General features: G+C 40.7%; 1 protein-coding gene across 1 annotated transcript; it reads left to right on the forward strand.

Moving 5' to 3' along the window:
* Positions 1–3,378: 3,378 nt before the first annotated feature.
* RGS21 (regulator of G protein signaling 21) lies at positions 3,379–21,310 on the forward strand. Its single transcript, XM_034779632.1, has 4 exons — positions 3,379–3,389; positions 8,953–9,029; positions 15,199–15,365; positions 21,107–21,310. The coding sequence occupies exons 1-4, from the start codon at positions 3,379–3,381 to the stop codon at positions 21,308–21,310; spliced, it is 459 nt and encodes a 152-aa protein (XP_034635523.1).
* Positions 21,311–22,904: the final 1,594 nt, after the last annotated feature.

Below are 22,904 nucleotides of genomic sequence, written 5' to 3' on the forward strand. Positions count from 1 at the left end.
CTTAGGTGGCATAGAGCTGACATAGTAGCTCCTACACCACTTATCAATCCTGGCCACCAGCACAGGATTCATGAATAAGAAAAGGAGACATGGTCATGGAATCCCGGTGAGCCACTGATGCTATCGCCATACCAATAGCCAATGAATTTTATAGCAGCCCTTAGGCTGTTCTAATTTATGTTGGGATCTGTCCAGGGCCCAGACAGCTCCAAGATCAGGAAGGAAAATCATCACACAGACCCTCCCTTCCCTCTCCCCCACCCCCCACACACAACCCAGCAGATTCCTAACAAGCACCCCTCAGAGAGATCAGACAATTGGAGGGCTAGTATGTGTGGAGGACTGTGCATTTGTATCTCATTCTGAAGAAGGCCTGCTGATAGTGAAATCTCATTCTATTTCCTCTGCAAACTTAGGTTTGAGAACTAGCATTTCAAACACTGCCATCTATCTCAGCCTGCACCTACATGTACAATGAGCAAACATTAGGATTAATGGCCTAGTGCTAAATGAAGCGACAACATTTACTTGCAGTTCACTGGAACTGTTCTCCCCTGTAATGTGTTCAATAGATGGCTTTTGTAAGTCGTGCATATATAACGCTAGCTCTACATTTGGTCATGTACATATTGTGTATGGGAGAAGCAGAACATTTATGCTGGCACAAAAATCCCACCCTATCACAGAACGGTGGATGTGCTGCCAGTTTTACTTAAAATTCTAAACAGCTTCCACGAGAGATCTCCCATCATTCAAAGTGAAAAAGAAAGAACCAATTAAAGTACTAAAGCATATTGGCCTCCACAGAGTGCAGACTACAGGTAGATGAGCTGCAGCACAAGCTAAAGCATTGCACTGTGATTTCCCCATCTTGACCATGCTACCGAGAAATCAGTCTTTCCTAATGTACATTAATGTAGTCCTGTATGAAACAGGACTACAGTAATGTGAACTAGGTACCCTTTTATTTTCTGCTAGCAGGGTCTACATAGGGCAGTCACAGTGCAATCCTTTAGCGCGTGCACACTGCAATTCACATGCCTCTATTCTGCACTGTGGGGCCATGTAGACAAGCCCTTAGACTGTTAAAGTCCTAGAAATTCAGAAAAATTTTATAATAAAGCAAATCTATGAAAAACATAAAACTAACACAGGAATTGCTTTGAAGGTATTCTCAAAGGGAAAGTGCACTTCCGTAGCATTGACACAGGATGTTGAGAAACAAGCGCCACTATCTAACTAAACCAAGATGAACAGTAAATGGAATAAAAAAAATTTGGGGGAGGGGCAGGGGAGGAAGCCATAAGTGTGATGATTGTGAAACAAAGTATCAATGACAACTGAAATAATCACATCAAGTATATTGGGCCATTTATATATAGGACTTAGAAAGCAAAAGAAAATCCTTGTTTATCAATATAATTTTAATACATTCCTTACAATTTTGGTTGTTTTCCCTAAATACAGACTCTCTTTTTCTTTATGTATGTATAATAACACAAAGACATATTGAAATGATTTTTTTCTATTACACCAATAGCCTGTGGGAACCAAGCTACTTTTTTCAAACAAATGAAATACTTCAGAATACTCTTTAAGCTCACTAACGACCCACTACTTATATGATCTTGGACTGATAAAATTGCAAAGAATTTCTAAACAATGTTGAATTTTTAGATTTTATAATTATTTTTAGATAAGATTTTGTTGGTGTGTGTGATACATTTGCATTTAACTAGCATTGCCATCAAAATGACAAGAATCTACATTTTCTTATCAACAAAAATATCTAATATCTTTGTGCTGAGGGTCTTGTTAAGTATTGCTGAAGTACTTAATACAAATTAAATTAGCTAAAGTCATTTTTTAAATTTTGAGATCTTAAATTTTCTTTAATAAACAGACATTAAGAACTAATAACATTTTCAAAATATTGAAATACTTCTAAGGGGAATATTGAATCAAACTTCTCAAAATTCTAAACTAATCTCTGCCAGGGTAAGTTATTTAAGGCCATCCTACAGTTACCCTTTAAAAGCCAATACAATAAAACTTGTCTCAATTGATTTTCTAGGATACCAGCAAATATTGGTTGCCTAGCAGAATCTGTCTTTGAATAAAGGTCAACCAAAATTGTACTGGAAACTGAATAATATTACTTTGAAGTGGTCCCTAATGCAGGGAGTTACTTATTTAAGACAGTCCTTAGTGCAGGTCTCACTTGATTAAACATTGCCCAAAACAATATTAATTCATACAGCTCATATACCTAGGAAAACCTATCACTGAGCATTCAGCTGGGCAGAATGTGTAGAGGACAACACAGCAGAAGAACATGAGGAGAGAAGAGAAGGAAAGTAATCTGCAGGCCAACATGTTCAGAGGAGTGGGGGAGAGAGAGAGACATGAAAGAGGACACAGAAACGTACAGGAGATGGAGGAGAATCAGGCTGTACGAAGCAAGTGCTGGGAAGGTCAGGGATAAATAACAGAGGGAAAGGAGAGAGAACATGAAAATCAGAAGGAGACAGTGCAATTAGTTTTCCCTGAAAGAAAATACACTTACAGCATTGAGCAGCATTGAAAATACATCAAGAGTTTATATCAAAAAGAGATGTATTCTGAAAGAATTGCTGTAGCTGCCACTGGGATGTTGCATGATCACATTACTAATAGTAGAAGTAGTAGTAGTAGGACTAAATACTTATATTATTATAGTATGCAAAGGCCCAGGGCCCCATTGTTCAAGTTGCTGTACAAACACACAAAAGGAACAATCCTGTCTTGGAGGGCTTACAATCGAAAGATATACATAGAAGGAGGACAGGAGTTGTAGATACAACATAAAAGTAAATGAATTCGGAAAAGAATTGGCACAGCTTTGTTAGTTGTATGCAGTGTAGGGTTTGTTTGTTTTGTTTATTGGGGAAAGAATTAGGCAAGCAGGAAGTAGGAAAAGGAAAGAGGAGCAAGAGGAACAGGCACTGCTTGCCGCCTTTCTCGCCATGATCGGCACGCTAGTAACAACATGGGTTCAAGACCAGGAAGTGGCCCACAAGATGATGTCTCCTGAAGATGTTGCTCAGAGTATAAAAAAAGTTTGAGAGATGTTTCCATCTAAACCATGTTTAATTAAATAGCTATTCCTTGCGCTGGGGGGGATTAAATTAGGCTGGCTATGATCAAAAACAAGCCATGTTTGTGAAACAGAAATAATTTGAAAGAAAGTGGTAAAAACAGAATGTCAATTTGCAACCCGCTGTTTGGTTATTTGCATACTAATTGTAATGTTCCTGCTGTCACATTACCTTCAGCTTGAAGATCAGTCAGAAAGAAAAATTCTGCATTACCTGTGTCAGTCTGACAGTGGAACGAAAAATGCCAGTGAAGTGAGTTGTTGTTTATGGCTATTTTTATCTGAGAAGATGTATGGAATCGGACAGTTGATGTCTGATTAGCCTGGACAGTTTTTATTTCCTTCCTTGATTATAATTAATATGCTGATTTTGGTCCTTGGGGCAAATTCTGCTCACGATACTCATGAGAGTAATCCGATTGAAGTCAGTAAGATCACTCTGAGTGAAGCAAACAGCACTACTCTCATGAGAAAAGTACGCAGGATTAGGTCCATTCTTTCTGATTTGCCCTGGTCTGTCATTCTGCTTCCCCAGGAGATTTGAAAGCAGTTAAATATTCACTGAACTTCCCACTTATTTGTTATATATTTGATTAAAGGTGTTACATTTACTGGTCCAATTTCTCTGCTGGCATAACTCCACCAAAGGGAGCAGAAAGCTGACAGGCTCACAGATTGTCAGACAACTAACAATGTCACAATTTCATATAATATATGCTATGGTTTTTATTTGTGTTTTAATATATATTGCCTTTATTTAGATTCCATTTATAGATATGCAATTTTATTAATTTTGTGTCTATAATTTTGCACAGTTATGATGCAAGTAAATTGACAGCTATTTCAAAATAATGCTTGCAATATTATAGTATCAATGCACTAACCTTATAGAAATTCCTCTGAAAACAATGGCACTCCCATGATAACATATTAATGCTCCCATGTTGCATTTTGATAAATATACAATTAATGAATTCTATTATTGTCTGTAACATACTTTCATAACTCTATGTGGAATATAACTCGCAAACTCCCCTGTGCAGCTCAGTAATAGCTGTGACAACCTCGCTCTCAGTGAATATTTAAGAATACCAAATATATTTATAGTACTCATGACTGAGTCAAAAATTTTATAAAGCCCCTCAATATATTATTCAGAATGAAGAGTTTGACCAGTTTTAGCCATTACCAGTTGTTTAGTCTCTGGAAACACATCTTTTTAAGTCAGTATATATAGGAGCATCAGTCCCTGCTAGGGTCAACGACTGGCATAAAGAACATTCCTTAGATGATTTCAGGAGCAGATTTGTCAGTCAGATAAGAGCATCATAAACTTCACGTTAAAGGTTCCTATAAAATTCTCTGACAAATGTCCAGTCAACCCTGAAAGAATCTGCCCTTGCATTTCTACTCCACAGAAAGAAGCAGCACAGAATTGTTCATTGGGTTTTATGCAGCTGCGGAGGACAGAGATTCCTCCCCATTAAGAATTATGAATAGCCTCCATACCTGCTAGACACAGGAGGCTGGCAGTGCTTTGGTGAGACAACAATCACCAAGTCTAATTTTAGCTGGACTGAGCTCCTGTCCTCATTAGAGGCCATAGCTTCATGGTCTAAGCATGAGGTAGGAAATAACTAGACTTGCATATTTGGAACCTAGCAGGGTCAATTTAGACCCTTCATTGTTCTGAATAAAATGAGTGATTTCCTTACCCAATTTACCCTGTGGGAGTCTTTCAGATGAGAACATTTTTACCAACAATCTCCTCCAACTCACATCTCCTCCTTGGTCTTTTGATTTCCCACCGAGGGTAAGTCTTCACTGCATAGTTAACCCAGGCTCCTACCGGGTTTAGCCCAAACTTCCTTACCATGCACACTGAAGAACCTCTGACCATGCACACAGAAGAACCTCTGACCAGGGTTTGGAGGTGCTTAAGCCCAGGCTAGCTTACCTGGGTATAGGGTAGAACTTGAGCCCCGGCTATACCTTGGGCTGGAAACTGCCCACTTTGCAGTAAGGACATAGGCTAAATCACTCAAGTGCTGATAGTCATACAATGCCCTTCCCACAGTTCTCTGGAAGGACATTTTGTGTCTCCCACAACTGATATAACTGACTGGGAAAGAATACGAGAGTATCACAGCACAAAGAACCGTGAGATATGTCCCCTGACACACACAGGCAAGTGCAGAAACAGTGAGGATATAGTAACATGGACAGTTTTCTACAGAGGTACTCACACCCAGCCTAAGCTAACCTAGATGCTCAGAACTGGGTGCTAATCACGGTATTACCAACTTCAAGAGATCAAAAATCATGAGTCAGATGGCCAAAAAATCTTGAGGTTTTTTTCTAAAGATTATATTGTGGTTTAGTTTTTTTTAAATGTTTTTAATACACCTCCCCTCCTCCGAGTCCATACCCTGTGTATGTGTGACAAATTGTGTTGCCTGTTATCCCAGATATATCAGGTACAGTGAATTTTGCCCCTGCTGCATGAGCTTGCCACATCTGCCCATCCCCTGCCCAGCAATTACTTCTGCCCCCAACCTCCAAGCCAAGTCCTGTCACCCTGTCTCCTCCCCCCATCAATTCACCCCCACTCCTCCCAGGGTTTCTCTCTCTCACACACACACAGGCTTGTGGGAGCTAAAGCAGGGTCCCTTCCACCCATTCCAGGCATCAACACGGGATGAGTGTGGGGTGGACTCACTCTGCAATTCTTTCCCCAGGCCTCCCACCATCCTGGGGGCAGGACCCATCCCCACTTTAGCCACTTGAAGGGTTGGTAGGTATGAGCATCCCAGGGTTGGGGGAGGTGCAGGGTGCTGTGCCATCCTTGTTGGTCCCAGGAGGGAGTGGGGATTAGACAGCAGAGCTACCTGGAGCTACTGGGTTCTTTAGCTCCCTGCTTCACCCTCTCCTCTGTAAGAATGGCTTTCGGGAAGGGGAAAAGAAAGGAGGTCTTCGAATAGCTGTTCTGACTGGTTGCTCAGCCCAAGGAGATGGGCAAATGGGACATGCAGTGAATCAGATGGGGTTTTTCAGAGAGTTAGCAACTTTGAAATCATGCAGGTTAACTGTGCACTGAAAATATACTCCTAGTGTTTGCCAGCGGTAGCCTAGTATTAATACAAATCTTTGGAATAAAATACTTCTGTCCAGACTGAGCCAGAGAAGAGTATAGGTTCAAGAAACTCATCACCCTTCAGCACCTTTCCTTAGAGATGAGGAGTACTCTTTTCTCCTGTGGACATGAGAGTGAAGTTACCCATACAACAATAATATTAAACAAATTTGTAAATAATTTTTACAAAAAAGGAGAGAAAATGGAATTAAAACAAGCTGTTTGCTTAACATACCTTGATTTACCCTTCTGATAAGCTACACCAAATATAGTCATCTCAGCTTAGCTACAGAGGTAAAAAATATTTTATATGACTAAAGAGCAAGTTCCTGCTCTGACACCTCCTTGTCAGTGAGATCCTGCTGTTGTGTCCAGAGGTAGGCGAGTGACGCCCCACCTCACTCAGCCAGCTTATTAAACCCTGCATCTCGGTCAACTTGTATGTCCAACAAGCCCTCCTTGATCCAGAGCAGCTACCTCGGCTTTGCAAACCAGTAACCTACACAAACGAGAGTTTGGACACTCTGCTTTCTCTAGGAGCCACTAAGGATACCAAAAACCTTTAACAATGCCAAATAATTGCTTTTGAAAGGCTTAAGAAACTAGCTTACATACTATACTTCACACACCAGACTGCACATGTCTGCCCCAGCCAGTTTCTGCATTGTCCTTTCAAATAGGCAGACTGGCATTTTGCTCAGTACAACACACCTCTCCCACTAATTTTTGGTTATGAACTATGAATTAGAGAATGAGGCCTAGATCCTCTCTCATAATTGCTAAAAATGGAGCCTTTACAAATGTCATGGAAGTTTTAGTGAGTTTTCTCTGGTGCATGTAACCAAACTCCCCCTCATGCCAATGTGATTCTGTGTGCTGGTGGTTTCTCTTCATCTTACGGGTCATCTACTCCATGAGTTCACCAAGATTTTTACCTTGAACTTATTAACTCAGAACACTTCACACTTGAAAAGGCTCATACTGACACTGCCCAACTGTTTGTTTGTCATCGTTTACCTAGGCTGATCCCTTGGGCAAGCCACAAACATTTGCCATTCGCAATCAATTAACTAATATAAAAATACTCTGAGGCTATGTCTACACTTAAAATGCTACAGATGCATGGCTGTAGGGCTTCAGTGTAGACACTCACTACAGGGTTCTCCCACTGCCGTAGTTAATCCACTTCTCCGAGAGGCAATAGCTAGAGCCTTGGAAGAATTCTTCTGTTTACCTAGTGCTGTCTACACAGGGGATCGGGTCAGCAGAGCTATGTCTCTCAGGCATGTGTATTTTCAGACCCCTCAGAGATGTAGCTATGTCAATGTAAGTTTTCAGTGTAGATCAGGCCTAATTTACACATATCCTCATCTTCACTACACATAGCGTGGTCTTCACTAGGGGGAAAATGGTGTATTTAAAACACGTTAAAATGCTATTTTAGACATGGCAAATTGTAGTTTTAACATGTTAGCTGAATGAAGAAAACCCTAAGGACAACTAAAGTGTTAAATCTACAACTTGCCTTGTCTATGCTAGGATTATAACATTTTAGTTAACAATAAACGTTTTTTCCTAGTGTAGACATGGCCTTAGTATAGACTTGGCGGTACATTTGAATGGCACAGTCATTCCACTCTGTATATCAATATGTAAAGCACATCTTGATGAAATGCTAAAATATAAGTGACAGGTGGCTTAAAATGATCTAAACTAGACAAATTGTGCTATAAATATTGCTGTCCAGTAAAATCTTCAGAATCTGGACATTTTAAAAAAATGGAGCCAGCCTAATAAACAGAACATATAAACAAACAACCACTTGACTGCTCTGTATCAGATACCCCTTAGGGTGGAAGATTTACATAATAAAGGGTTTTATTCAATGGAGAGACAATGGATAACAGTTCAGATGTTCAGCAAGTCTGTTTTAGACCATATTGCACATGCACCAAGTCTGGAAGGAAGGAAGGAAAAAAGGAAGGAGCACTTAAAATTATTAACTAGTTTGGAAAAGATCTTATTCTGCCCTGACAGGTTCCTAGATGTAGATACATCAGCCCAGAACTGAAAATGTCTTGAATAATTGTATTCTTGTGCTTTCTTGGGAGGGGGGAGTCTCCAACACCAGTGGGAAACAAAAAAGACAGATTATTACAGCTTTAACAAATACTTAATCAAAACCTTGTTAAGAAGCAAAACTATGAATGGATCCAGATTTTTATACTGTAGGAAACTGAGAAATAGCCCATTTATCACACCATTGCTAGTGTGATAACCTTTTAGATAATTTTAGTCATTGCAAGCAAAAAGTGTCATATAAATTAATGGTTAATCCATTCAAAGTTGAAAAGAAATCCAGCACTCCACTACAGAAAAGTGACTAATATCTCTCCTGCACCTTTATTATAGTTCAGACAATTGCAAACATTATTACTACTGTCTCTTAGATTAATAATCAAGTTGCCAGTGTCAAATTACATTCTATTTTGCAATACTCTATGGTTATCTGTATGCTAAAAAAAGTCAGACTTCCTTTTAACCTTTTTCTGTGATATATGGTGCAGTGCTGTAAGTAACTCATCTTGCTTTGTTAATGAGGTGATGATGACATGTTCCAAGCAACAGAAAAACTAACATAGACTGCAGAGGCAAAAGATCACAATGCTATTTTCAAGGGTAGATGTTGTTTCCACAGGTCAACCCCTAGGGAAACAATGGCATGGTCTGAGTCGGTGGATACACTACTAGCAAATAAAGGTAAGAAGTACCTGTAACTATAAAAACATATCTACTGACCCTGTTTACCTGAGGTCACTGAGAGCTTTGGCACCAACTTCAGTGGGAGCAGATTCAAGCCCAAAGATAACAAGGAGTACTTGTGGCACCTTAGAGACTAACATATTTATTTGGGCATAAGTTTTTGTGGGCTAAAACCCACTTCATCGGATGCATGCAGTGGAAAATACAGTAGGAAGATATATATACACACAGAGAACATGAAAAAATGGGGGTTGCCATACCAACGCTAATGAGACTAATCAATTAAGGTGGGCTATTATCAGCAGGATAAAAAACTTTTGTATTGATAATTGGGATGGCCCATTTCAAACAGTTGACAAGAAGGTGTGAGTAACAGTAGGGGAAAAATTTGCATGGGGAAATAGTTTTTAGTTTGTGTAATGACCCCCACTCCCAGTCTTTATTCAAGCCTAATTTAATGGTGTCCAGTTTGCAAATTAATTCCAGTTCTGCAATTTCTCGTTGGAGTCTGTTTTTGAAGTTTTTTTGTTGAAGAATTGCCACTTTCAGGTCTGTAATTGAGTGTCCAGGGAGGCTGAAATGTTCTCCGACTGGTTTTTGAATGTTATAATTCTTGACATCTAATTTGTGTCCATTTATTCTTTTGCATAGAGACTGTCTGGTTTGGCCAATGTACATGGCAGAGGGGCATTGCTGGCACATGATGGCATATATCACATTGGTAGATGTGCACGTGAACAAGCCCCTGATGGTGTGGCTTATGTGATTAGGTCCTATGATGGTGTACCCTGAATAGATATGTGGACAGAGTTGGCAATGGGCTTTGTTGCAAGGATAGGTTCCTGGGTTAGTGTGCTTGTTGTGTGGTGTGTGATTGCTGGTGAGTATTTGCTTCAGGTTGGGGGACTGTGTGTAAGTGAGGCCTGGCCTGTCTTCCAAGATCTGTGTGAGTGAAGGATCGTCCTTCAGGATAGGTTGTAGATCCTTGATGATGCGCTGGAGAGGTTTTAATTGGAGACTGAAGGTGAAGGCTAGTGGCATTCTGTTACTTTCTTTGTTGGGCCTGTCCTGTAGTAGGTGACTTCTGGGTACTCTTCTGGCTCTGTCAATCTGTTTCTTCACTTCAGCAGGTGGGTATTGTAGTTTTAAGAATGCTTGATAGAGCTCCTGTAGGTGTTTGTCTCTGTCTGAGGGATTGGAGCAAATGCAATTATATCTTAGAGCTTGGCCCTAGACAATGGATCGTTTGATGTGGTCTGGATGAAAGCTGGAGGCATGTAGGTAAGTATAGCGGTCAGTAGGTTTCTGGTAAAGGGCGGTGTTTATGTGACCATCACTTATTAGCACTGTAGTGTCCAGGAAGTGGATCTCTTGTGTGGACTGGTCCAGGCTGACGTTGATGGTGGGATGGAAATTGTTGAAATCCTGGTGGAATTCCTCAAGGGCTTCTTTTCCATGGGTCCAGGTGATGATGTCATCAATGTAGCGCAAGTAGGGTAGGGGCATTTGGGAATGAGAACTGAGGAAGCGTTGTTCTAAGTGAGCCATAAAAATGTTGGCATACTGTGGTGTTATGCGAGTACCCATAGCAGAGGATGGTAGAATTTGGCCAACTTTTTCTAGCGTGTCCTCCACTTGGACTCCAGTTTTCCTATCCAAGGAAGTGGGAGTTTTCTGAAATTACAGTCTCACACCTGAGTACAGAAGAGTTTTTCTACATTTACAGGATTAGAATAATGCAATTGATAAGTAGTCTGTTGCTGTCCATTCACATGTGCAAAAAATATTTTAAACAATGGCACCTTGAAGATTTGGGACTAAATTCTCTGGAGATGTAATCGGTGAGTCATGTTCCATATTAACTGCAGGGGTCTGATCCAGGAAACAGTTATTCACATACATTGTCTACAGGTGAATAAAGGCTACTCACATGAGTAAGAATTTACAGTGTCAGGCATTAAGTTGGTCAGAAAGATGGTGTAAGTGCAGTGGTTAAAGAAGATTCAGATTGGGTGGGGAGCCATGCTGGAGCGCTCCAGCAAGCCAGGGAGAGGAGAGGGGTTTTTCCTCTGATTTTAGCAGAAGCGGGAGCTATGCTACCCTCATTCACCTCCCCTACACACACGCACACACACTCAGACTCCCTGTGTAAGTTTTAAAGTAGCCTAATTTCTGCCAGCTTGGAACTTTGCAATTATGCAAAATAAATATGTCTCCATTCAGATGCCCAGAAGTTAAAAGACGAGTTGGGAAAAGAGGTGAGGCTGGTCATAAAGGGACAGGTCAAGGGGAAAGTCCCACTAAGGTGTGTAGTCAGTGATGCATGTTGCCAAAAGATGACTAGCATTAAAGCACCCAGATAAAGCAGCCTTCCCCAACACTCACACATTAACTTACATCTGCACCATAGGTATAATTAGATGATCACATAATATGAGGTAATACCACATCATTTTTTGCTCTCTACAAACTTAGCTATTCCTGTGGAATTCTTGGTTTTGCTCTCTGGGAGGTATTGTGGTTTGTTTAGGCCTTTCTGACAATGAAAATATTGTAGAGAACAGCGTGTCTTTGTCATAGGGCCTGAGTCTCATTCGCACAGAGTGACAGTTCTATGGGTACCCAGGACTGAGAGTCACCTTGTTACTCTCCTGCCTCCAAAGAGTGGGAGACTTGCTTGTGCTTAACTGGGTGTTGACTCCCTGACACCACCAGCCTACTAGCTATCCAAAATCTCCTCTGGGCTATGCCAGCCATCACTCTGCCTTGCAGGACAACAATAGGAGCACCCCAGTCCCCAAGTCCCTTTGAAGCATTCCTCTGTAGTGTACAGTCCCTTATCCATTGAATGCCTCACTGAAATACCAGGTCTTCTGTCCCCAAGGGAAGAGTTTACAGACCAGGTGCTCTGTTGATTTCACAGCCCCCTGTTGACTTGGTATGTAGATATGTAACCTTACACTGCTTAACATGCTGGCACAGAGATAGGTCAATAAACATCTTTTGTGTGACAGAAAGCCTGTTTGTCAACTCTGCCTTGATACAGACTTCAAAACACATTTTCATTATACATACATAACTCCTTACATAGTACCTGTACATACATTTCACAATATTAACAACCAGTGTGACCCTGGCTTTCATTTAAGACTTTACATTATAGTCTTTGGTGAACCAGAATGTACATACCAGGATCAGGATATTCTTGTAACCCCCTTGCTAGATGGTACAGAGCAGTTTATAGGTCACAGGATCCTTTACATAGCCAAAATGATGTAAATGTAAGGACTTTTGTAGAACTGAGATTTAAGCTGTTAAACTGTTAATGTGATATATTCAGTTTTCCTGAGGTCTTCTTTGTAATACAATGCTTAATGTGCAGTAAGCAGCTATATACTATTCATTTTCTTTTCAACCACCCTTCCTCAGGTACCATTGAAAGAACAAGGCAGTTATATCACAAAGACAACTTAGGCCCTGATCTTGCGAGCACACGAGCTTCAATTTATACACTTCAGTAAGACTACTTGCATGCTCAAAGTCAGGGCCGGCTCTACAGTTTTTGCAGCGCCAAGCAGCGCGCCGAATTGCCGCCGCGGACGGCGGGGGCAGTCCATGTACCATTAGGGTGGCACGTGGGTTTCTGCAGCGGCGGCAATTCGGCGGCAGCTTCTGTCTTCAGCCGGAAGACAGAAGCTGCCGAATTGCTGCCACGGGCAGCTGAAAATAGAAGCTGCCGCCGAACTGCTGCCGCCACGGAAACATGCATACCATCCTAATGGCACACAGACTGCCCCCGTCGTCCGCAGCAGCAATTCGATGTGCTGCTTGGGGCGGCAAAAACACACGGACTGCCTCCCCTTGCAGATTGCCACCCCAAGCACCTGCTTGGAATGCTGGTGCCTGGAGCCGGCCCTGCTCAAAGTTAACCATATAAGTTAACTTTGGATTGGAGCTTTCCAAGATAATTTAGGTGGCCTAAATAGACCAACTAATTTTTCCTGTTACTGTTATTTCTAAACTGGGCTCCTAAAGTAGCCATGCATGCACAGAGAATCTTCTCTTAACTGCTCACTTTACAAGCTAAGTGGAAGAAATCTGTGCATGCTCAGTGCATTGATATGCACTGGTAACTCCAACCAAACCAATTATCTTTGGAACATGCAAAGGCACTTTTCCTCTGACAGGGCTATTTCCACATCAACTTTAAACCCCAAGCCATTGTGACTGTTGAGCCATTCAAAAATTGCTTGCAAGTTGTTGTTTTTTAAACAAGAAAGGATGTTTTCCACTCTCCTTGCCCATCCTCCATTGCAGCTGAACTGATTTTACTCAAATCTCCCTTCTAACCATACCCCCCACACACACACACAGTTCATCTTCATGCAGAGATAGAACAAAACCAAAACATTCAGCCAAAAAGGTGAAAATTTAGGGAAGTTATCAGTGACTGAAAGAAAGAGGATAGGCTGGAAACAGTTAACTATAGGGGTAGCGCTGTCACTCCTGCTACATTTCACCCATATGTTGACCTATGTTGTTCCTGGGTTGTGTGTTTTTTCATGGGGCTCCTTTGTTTGGTGGCTTCTTTGTATGTCAGGTGGAACAGGTTTTTGTTTTTTGTTGGTTTTTTTTTGCCTTAGTTCCTCAGGATTTAACTGAATGCCTCAAGTGGTACATGCTGTGTCAAGCAGCAGCTTTCCAATTGGCCTCTGCAATTCAGATCATACACCATTCATAACTTATCAGTCATTGTTTCTGGCCATCCTCTCCCTTGGCCCAGGACATACACCTGATTTAGTCCAGATAATGAGAAGTGCTATGTGCTATCCACACAGAGTAAAAGACAGTTCTTGCCCCCAAGACCTGCCCTTTTTGTACCTTCCTGGCCCTTCCACTGTTTGTGACCTAGCAGAGGGTTTTATTTTGCTCTCATTGAAGTTAATTGTAAAAGTCACATTAACCTCAGTGGGAGCAGGATCAGTCTAGAGTTCTGTAACAAGGAAACTACTGATAGACAAAATTCCCATCATCATTCCCATCTCAATGCCAATTTCAATACAAATCCTGTACAGCTTTCAAGAACATAATGAATTTCTCTGCATTTAAAGTACAGTTGCCAGATGGAGTTTTCAATTGAAAGGCATAAAGTCTTAAAACTTGAATTTAAATTGCATTCTTAAATATTCCCTTTTCATTTACATGGGCTTTAAATAAAATTATAGTTTCACTTTCCCAAAATAAGTTTTAAATTTCCACAGACTGTCTCAGGATCAGTCTGAAATGGATTTCCTGAATGGGAGAAAATTGTTTTAAAATGACAAGATGTGGAGTACAGGATTATTACTTCTTATCTGTATTACCTACTAGTACCTAGAGGCCCCAACCAAGATTAAAACTGCACGGCAGTTGGCACTGTAGAAACACAAAGAAAGAGAGACTCCCAACCCTGGAGTTCTTATTATCTAAATAGACAAGATTAACTGGATTTCCTGGATATCCCCGGTCTACTATTGGGGAATAGAGGCAAAGAGAGATTAAGCGAGTTCATAAGGCCACACTGGAATTCTGTGGCAGAGCCAGGAACTGAACGGGCATCTCCCAGGTCCCAACATAGTGCTTAAATCCCAAAACCTTTTCTGATGGTGTATAATTTTCATATGAACTACAGTAATACTGTAAATAGTGGAAAGTTAAGATTTTTCATTAAATAGTCAGTCTTTCTAATATGAGTAAATATCTTCCCATTAAAATTACTTTTCACATGTCAAATTCTGCAGTTCTTAGTTGGAAAAAAACTCTTTTTGATGACTTCGAATATTTGAAGGGAAGCGGGGCGGAAACTAACAGAAACCAACTATCTTTCTTCAACGGGAGTTTGTCTGAGTGATCAACCCCCAAATATTAACATTTGGTTATGCTGATATAGCGAAATCCTGTGGTCCTTGTCAGACAAAGTTCCAAAATCAGCCCTCTATTATACTTGTACAATTTCATTGAAATGAAAGAGGTTTTGTTTGAGTCTAACAAAAGGCTGAATTTGTCCTAAGGGTTTGTAGACTGAATAAGAACAGAAGAACTGAGATTTTGGACCCTAACATGATTTATCCTCTGGACTGCTACATAGGTTAGATATGTCTTCTAATTTATTTTTCTATTTCTGCAGATGGCTTGGCTGCCTTTAGAACTTTCCTGAAGTCCGAGTTCAGTGAGGAGAACATTGACTTCTGGATGGCCTGTGAGGACTTCAAGAAAACTAAGTCTTCTGCTAAAATTGCCTCAAAAGCCCAAAAGATTTATTCAGAATTTATCCAAGCTGATGCTCCAAGGGAGGTAAAACAGTCATTTTTACTTTCTTCAAATAGTTTCCAGGGATAGTCCTCAAGTTGTAAAGCTCAGATCCAGAATGTCATGATATTCAAGATCAGAGTGTGTCTACAACAGGACGCATTTATGAAAGACAAATAACTACAACTACAAATAACCAAACAGGCTTCCAAACAGCTTGAGTTCCAGCTTTGCTTTCCTCATTTACTAGGGAATACACCCTTTTTTTAGAACTCTTAAAAGCACACAGAGACATCTAGTGTCTGAATATACACTTCAAGTAAACATTACACAGGGTTTGGGTTCAGTGCTATCTCTTAATGCATGCATTCTCATTTTGATGCATGGAGAGGTATGCATTATTGCCAACTCTCAATTTTATCATGGGTCTAGCAATTTTGGGGCTTTTTTTACCTGTCTCATGAGGTTAGCTTTCATCATGTTAACTCGTGATTTTTCCCTTACTCAGAATGACTGTCATTTCCCATTACTCTCAAGGGGGTTGAAAAGAGTATGATCGCAATTTCCCAGAAGTCTATCTGCTTGTGGAAGGGAGGCTGCCTTTAATAAATGTGGCTGCCACCTCCCACAGGCAAAACGGCTCCCACTCTAGATCGGGCTCTCGACAAGACAGTTAGGAAACAGACTGTGAGGAGCATCGGAGACCCTGTAAAAGGTGCATGTGCAGAATGTAGGAGGAGCATGTGCAGAAGGGGAGAAGCAGACTTCCTCTGCAATTCTAATGGAGGGTAAAGGGAGGCTGAAGAAGGTGGAGTGATAGTGATGGGGTAGGAGAGAGATTAGATGGCAGCTCCCTCATCTTAGGGGTGGAGGAGGATAAGAGGAGCCCCCTCCGAGTAATCACGGGAAGGACACATTTTTGCATGTGTAGCTGAGGCTGAATTTTGACCCTTAAAAGCTCTCAAACACTTTGGGGGCAGGTGGAATCCCCCTAAAGCTTCAAAAACCCATAAGGCACATAAAAACCCTCACAAATTTATTAGTTTATGCATCTCATGATTATTAAGCCAATCTCATGATTTTTGAATGGTTGGGGTTGGCAATAGTGGCTGTACATTTACTTTCCTTGGCTTTTCATTGACTATATCCTTCTTTATGGTATGATAAACTATATTCCGTCCACAAAGTAAATTAAAGTGTGCTACTGGCTAGTATTTGTTCATTTCCTTTAACACAGATATTTTTGATATGATGAATATTGAAACATTCCCTTAGAAATACTCCTTCACAATGTTCAATTTGATCACGAAAGAAAAGGTTTTGTGTGAATGAAGAAATATGTGAATTAACTACCTTATGATGTGTGCTCCCTCAGTGGCCTTTGCACTGATCCCTCTGCTTTTGATAGTAACAGTGTTTTGAATGTCCTGATGTCTTATGATTGATCAAAGCTCTTTTACATTAATTATTATTATTATTACTACAAACAAAATTACAAAAATTAAAGGCCAACTCCTATAATTTTTGTCTTGCTGAAGTCAATGGGAGTTGCAGGTACTCAATGCCTCTGGATTTGAAGCATGTAAAACATGAGTGAAATTATCTACCTGAAACTGCAGATGATAGCAAAAAGGATATTATTATAATTAAATGCTGGTAGCACCAAGTAGGAGTAACTAAATGGGAGGGACTCTAGTTTAGTACTTATCTGCTCATGAATCCCCCTTTTTAAAAATTATTTTATGACATGTCATTTCTTCTGCATTAGGTAAAGTAACACTCAGACTTTATTTTTTTAAGCAAAACAAAACATTAAAATGTCCTTAAGACTACATTATATATAAGGTCCTTCATTTTCATTTTTTACCAATTTTCCCTGAAAAATTCCTGGGTTTAAAAAAAATTATTTGACTTTTACTAATTTTCACCCAAATTTTGGACATGACAGAAGTCCCTGGACCCAACTCCTCACTCTGGAAGGGGAGATGGTGGCTTGGTCCCTCCATGCAAAGTCCCTGCTAGATGGCACAGTGTGCCGCTGCAGAGGACAGATATTCTGGTCGGTGGCACCTGCTCTGCAGTGAGTAAGCAAAATGAGCAGAGAGCTGGGTCCTGGCAGCAAAGACCATCTGACCTGACCTTTGCAGCAACAGGTCCATAAGGAACAGAAGGCTTCCTTAACTGCTGAATTGTGGTGAGTAACAGGCACCTCTTCTCTGATGCGCACCTTGAGTGCTGGGCACCCCTTCAGTACCCTCTCTCATCTGTTTGCTGCCCCTTGTGAGTACCAGGTACTCCCCTCCCCTTTGAGGCACCCCTCTCCTCTCACCCACTATCCCCGGGCACCCCACCACCTTATGCCCCTTATGAATACAGGGTACCCCTTCCTCCTCCGGGTACCCCACAGTCCCTGCCCACTGGCTCTCCTGAGTACCTAGCACACTGTCCCCCTCCAGACACTCCCCTACCACCTGCCACCTGCCTCCCATGAATACAGGGCACCTACCCCCTCTGAGCAGCCCCTGCTTGCTGCCCCCACTTGATTGCCAGGTGTAACAGAATGCTAAACTGTATTATACTGTTCACTAGGAGGTGTCATGTGTAACATACCTTCATTAAGCTCACAACAGTCATCCTTCCTAGCAGTGCAATAGAGAATCTTATAGTGAACACATCTCTGGTGTGTCTCTCTAAGAAGGAAACTCTGTAGCCAGTCCATATCTGTTACAAGAGTCTGACATTCTAGTAGCAGCCCTGCAGCCTACTCAGTACAAGAAGCACATGACATTGTGTCAGAAGTAAAGGTAGTCTAACTAGTGCCAGAGGAGAGTACAAATAGAAGAAAAATAGCAACAAAGGTTGCAAACAGAAAGAACAAAGCAACAAATATTGCAGGATCAATTAAATCAACAAGCCACTCTTCAGTGCCCCTGAGAACTTCCGTTTTCAAGACCTTTAGAATGGACAGACTGGAAGCAGTATTTTGCAAGATTTTGAACTGCTACAAAACTCCACCAGGAAACTGAAGATATTCAGGTATCTTTGTTAAGTTATGCTATGGGGAAGCAGGCTAACACATATCTTTAAATCTTTTGCCTTTACTGAAGATTGTCACAAAGATTATTATGAAAGCGCTCTGTATCTGTTTGATTTCATACTTTATATCTCAGAGAAATGTGGCTTATGAAAGAGCACGTTTTCACCAGAGAATTCAAGAATGAGGAGAAAATGTTGACTCTTTTATAAGAATTCTGCATGCATTGGCTGAAAACTCTGATTTTGGGACTGCAAAACATGAAAATATCAGAGACAGTCTAATCATTGAGCCTAGAGATAAAACCATTTCACAGGAACTACAATTAAAGACAAATTTAAATCTACAAGCTGCTACCCCATTAGCAAAGCAGTCTGAACTAGAACAGAAGAAGAGGCAGGAGCAACTTGAAAAACCTGAAACGAGCTTAGAAGCTGTAAACAGACACACCATGAGAGCTAAAAGTCATTAATATAGAAGCCCTGAGGCTATGAAGGAGTCCCAGGCTACAAAGAATTTCAGAGTAAATGCAAAGGATTTGGAAAAATTCATAGCTTAAGACATGTGTCATGCTAAACATGAAATATGTAATAAATGCACAAAATATGGACATTTTGCAGCTGTTTGCCATACCAAGGCAGTCAGGGAGTTGACTAATATTTCAGACAATCAAGAGCCATTTTTTCTGGGATCTATCACATGTGGTGACACATAGCCTGCCTGGAGAGTGAAACTGAATATTCCTGGGAAGACTACTAACTTTAAAATGACTAAGTATCAGATGTGACAATCCTCTCAAAAGGGACTTACAATCACCTATAATCTCTCCCAGAGCCAAAATTACCTGATATCTCTTTAACTAGCTCTGGAGGTAATCTGAACTGCATGTGTCAGTTCACCAGAGAAACAATTTACAAAGACAAAAGTTTTGTATTCAAAATTTACATGATCAAAGGATCAAAGACCAACAATCTTCTCAGACATCTCATGGCAGTTGATATATGTTTGAGTTGTGTAATTAGAAAACCAGTATGATTCACAGATACTTAACAGACTGATCTACTGAACTCTAAAGATAGCGTGATTTTGTAAAATAGTAGAAATATAAAACTTAAAGGAGAGATCTAATAGAATGTTAGATTGTGTTTTACTAGGTGGCACTGTGTGTAACATACATTAAGACTTAAGTTCACAACAGGCATTACTGACAGTGCAATAAAGAATTGTATAGTGAATATATCTCTGGTGTATCTCTCTAAGAAGGAAGTGCTGGAGCCAGTCCATATCTGATACAGAATCTGACCTGTTAGTAGCAACCCTGCAAACTACAAGTAGTGCATGACACCAGGCACCCTTCCTCCCCCTCCATACCCACTGAACCCTATGAGTTTTGGCCCCCATGATAACCCCCTCTGAGTAGCTGGGCCTTTCAGCACAGCCCTGGCTAGATGATACTACCCAGACAGGAGTCCCAGAACACAGAGGCCAATGCATTTCCCCTACTGGACAGAGGCCCTGGCACTCTCCTTACTCCCAGCCCCTGTGTCCCACCTCTGTAACAGGAGAGATGATTATTTGGGGAGGGGGTTCTGGTCAAGTAATATTGGTTGTCTAGTCTCTCCAGTGGCTGTCAGGTGATAGTGACCCATTCTGAGTGAGGGAGGAGTGTAAGTCACCAACAATAAACTGTTTTAAAAAGAAAAGTTTTATTCCTGTAATGGAAATTAGAAATAATAGTTTCATAAATATTTGAAGAAAAATACCTGCCTGATGATAAAAATATCAATAAATCTTCACACTGATAAATACAAGAAATGCATAAAATTGTGATAAAATACATGCTTTCATAAACAGAAAAACAGTTTATCAGTCCACATTCAGAAGCATATCGATTATTCAGCTAGTGTGTAGTTCAACTACAGTCTGGTTCCTGGCCTATCAAGCATTCAGCAGATAATAAAGCCAATCTATTGTATTGGCCTAATTTTACATTTCTGTGGGTATAATGGTGCAATAACTATGAACTAGACAGGGACTTGGACTATGTGCTCACACAGAATGAGCACCCCCTCAAACGCCATACAACTCTGAGCAGACCGTTTGGATCTTGGTCCAGGTGCACAGTAGTAAATGTTGCTGAACACCACATTACACCCTATCCAGAGCCAGTCCTGTGTGATCATCCTACTCTCATGTATCACAACTTTATTATTATTGTTAATAATTAGCCAATTAAAGAACAAGTAGAAAGTGTATTTTCACCTCAAAAGACACTTATTATTTCCCTTATGATTAATAAGTTACACATTTGCAATTCATCGGGAGAACAGAATTCCCTTTAGTTAATAGTTAACATTCAAATAGCCCTAGAATGGCTGGAGAATTAAGGTATCTCGGTTGATAGAGTTGTATGTTTTATAGAATATCTTTTGCAAAGGGTAGGTCTCTGAAAGGAAATGCAAATACTTTCCTTTCTGTATTATAAAGAGTTAGAATTTCCTGCCTTGATCTATACTTAGATAATCAAAGGCATTTTTTATCTTCTTTCTGTGATACCATCTCTTTAATCCCAGGGAGCCAAAATAAACTAATATTCAATATGCTAGAAAATAAAGGCATTAACTATGTGCTAGTTTGCATCAGACAGCATATTCTGAGAAAAAATTCAAATAGTATTTGCATCATGCACGAATACAAACTTCAACTCTCCAGTAAAATTTAAACTAATTTTATTACACCTTACTTTCCCCAGATTAATATTGACTTCACTACCAGAGACCACATCTCTCAGAATATCTCGGAACCAACCCTGAAATGTTTTGATGATGCTCAGAGACTAATCTATAGTCTCATGGCCAAGGACTCTTTCCCTAGGTTTCTAAGGTCAGACGTTTATAAGGAACTGGTACATAAGCAACAGAATGGAAACCAGAAAAGATGGCTCCCATTTTTGTGAATAAGGTAAATATCAAAGACACAAGGATTATGAATCTACTCTATACCTTCCATTGCAACTTAGAATAATATATTATTAAAGTAGTTATGCACACTACATGTAAGAATTCCCATTTGCTTTTGAAATACAAAATGCAGTATACTAAAATTTATAACAATATTACTAAGAGTTGTTTGGGGATTTTTCAATGAAATGTTTTGCATCAAAAATGCTGATTGATCAAAACAAACTTTTCATGGGAAAGTTTCTCAACTCTTTTTTTTTTTTTTTTTTTTGAAAAAGTACAAAATTGTCAAAATGAAAAATTCCAGTTTTCCAGTTTGAAATGACTTTTCATTTTGAATTGTATACTAAAAATAGCTTAGTAAGACACAAATAGAAAAATGGTTGAAATCAAAATAAACCAAATATTTTTGGTCAGTTTTGATTGACCCAAACCAAAATTTGGGGGATATTTGGATCAGGAAAATTTTCAATATTTTGACTTTTCATCTCAACTTGAAGACAGGAAAATATTTTGAAATCTCAAATTTTTTTGCAGGATTGAAAAATGTTTCCTGGCCAGCTCTAATTTATTATTTTACTCCAAAAAGTTTAAAAATCTAGTAAAATATGTAAGTTCACTAAACCCTCTCAATTCATCAACATTCTGTCTGAGGTCGCACCCAGATCTGAAGAGGACTACTTGCACAACACTGGGAGCAACCTGGATAGAAATTGGCTGGGGAAGGAGGTACAGATGGAACTGTATAAAAACAGCCAACATATTATATATAATTAAGAGCTTGTGTAAATCATGATTTCATGGACTGCATAGAAATTGTAAAATTAGCTCAATACTGCAACTTTTTCAAGCTGTAAGCAAGCATCCCTGCTTCCTCCTCCCTGATGAGGCCACAGGGGCTCATGGGGTGGTTAGCAGAGTAGTTACAGAAGGAAGATGGGCATGGGACAGGTCAGACTTATCCCGGGAGTAGGTGTGCATGGACCAATCCTATCCTGATGTGATCCATGCTCAGCTCCAGTCCACGTCCCCACTGCTGCTTTCTGTCCAGCTGGCAGGAAGAAGGGGGTGGTGCTGACAATGCAGTGACTAGGAACCCCAGCCCACGCCACAGGCCTAGGGGCAGACACCAGAGTGCTGGCTGGCAAGGAGCTGAGCCCAGGATCCACCCCCACTGCTGTAGCCAGCACAATAGCCAGACCTGCTGCTGTTTGAAACAGGAGCAGGTGTGTGAGGGGGGCCCTGCCCTACTGGGGGATGGATACTGGGCTCAGCTCCTTGATAGCTGGTGGGCCTGTGGGGACTGCTGTGAGGCAGGGCAAACCGAGTTTCTGAATCACCAGGTTGTCAGCACCATCCTCTCTCCCCACCAGCTGGGCAGGAAGCAGCAATGGTGGCTTGGGCTGGAGCTAAGCATGAAGTGAGTCAGGCTCAAATTCCTATCCCGGGCCAGACCGGTCAGAGCCACATGGTTCATCTGCATACTGAGATGCCTCTGGCTGTTCATCCAGGTGGTGTTTGTCATCCTGTCCGTTGGTGTCTCACACCCCAGCCCATCCTCCTTCCTGGGACAGGACTGGCCACCACTTC

This window comes from Trachemys scripta, chromosome 8 (assembly GCF_013100865.1).
Source record: "Trachemys scripta elegans isolate TJP31775 chromosome 8, CAS_Tse_1.0, whole genome shotgun sequence".
In the NCBI taxonomy this organism is placed as follows: Eukaryota; Metazoa; Chordata; order Testudines; family Emydidae; genus Trachemys; species Trachemys scripta.

Coding starts and splice junctions, on each gene's coding strand:
- RGS21 (XM_034779632.1), top strand. Junction 9,030..15,198: donor TACACTACTAGCAAATAAAG/GTAAGAAGTACC, acceptor CTATTTCTGCAG/ATGGCTTGGCTGCCTTTAGA. Junction 15,366..21,106: donor AAGCTGATGCTCCAAGGGAG/GTAAAACAGTCA, acceptor TACTTTCCCCAG/ATTAATATTGACTTCACTAC.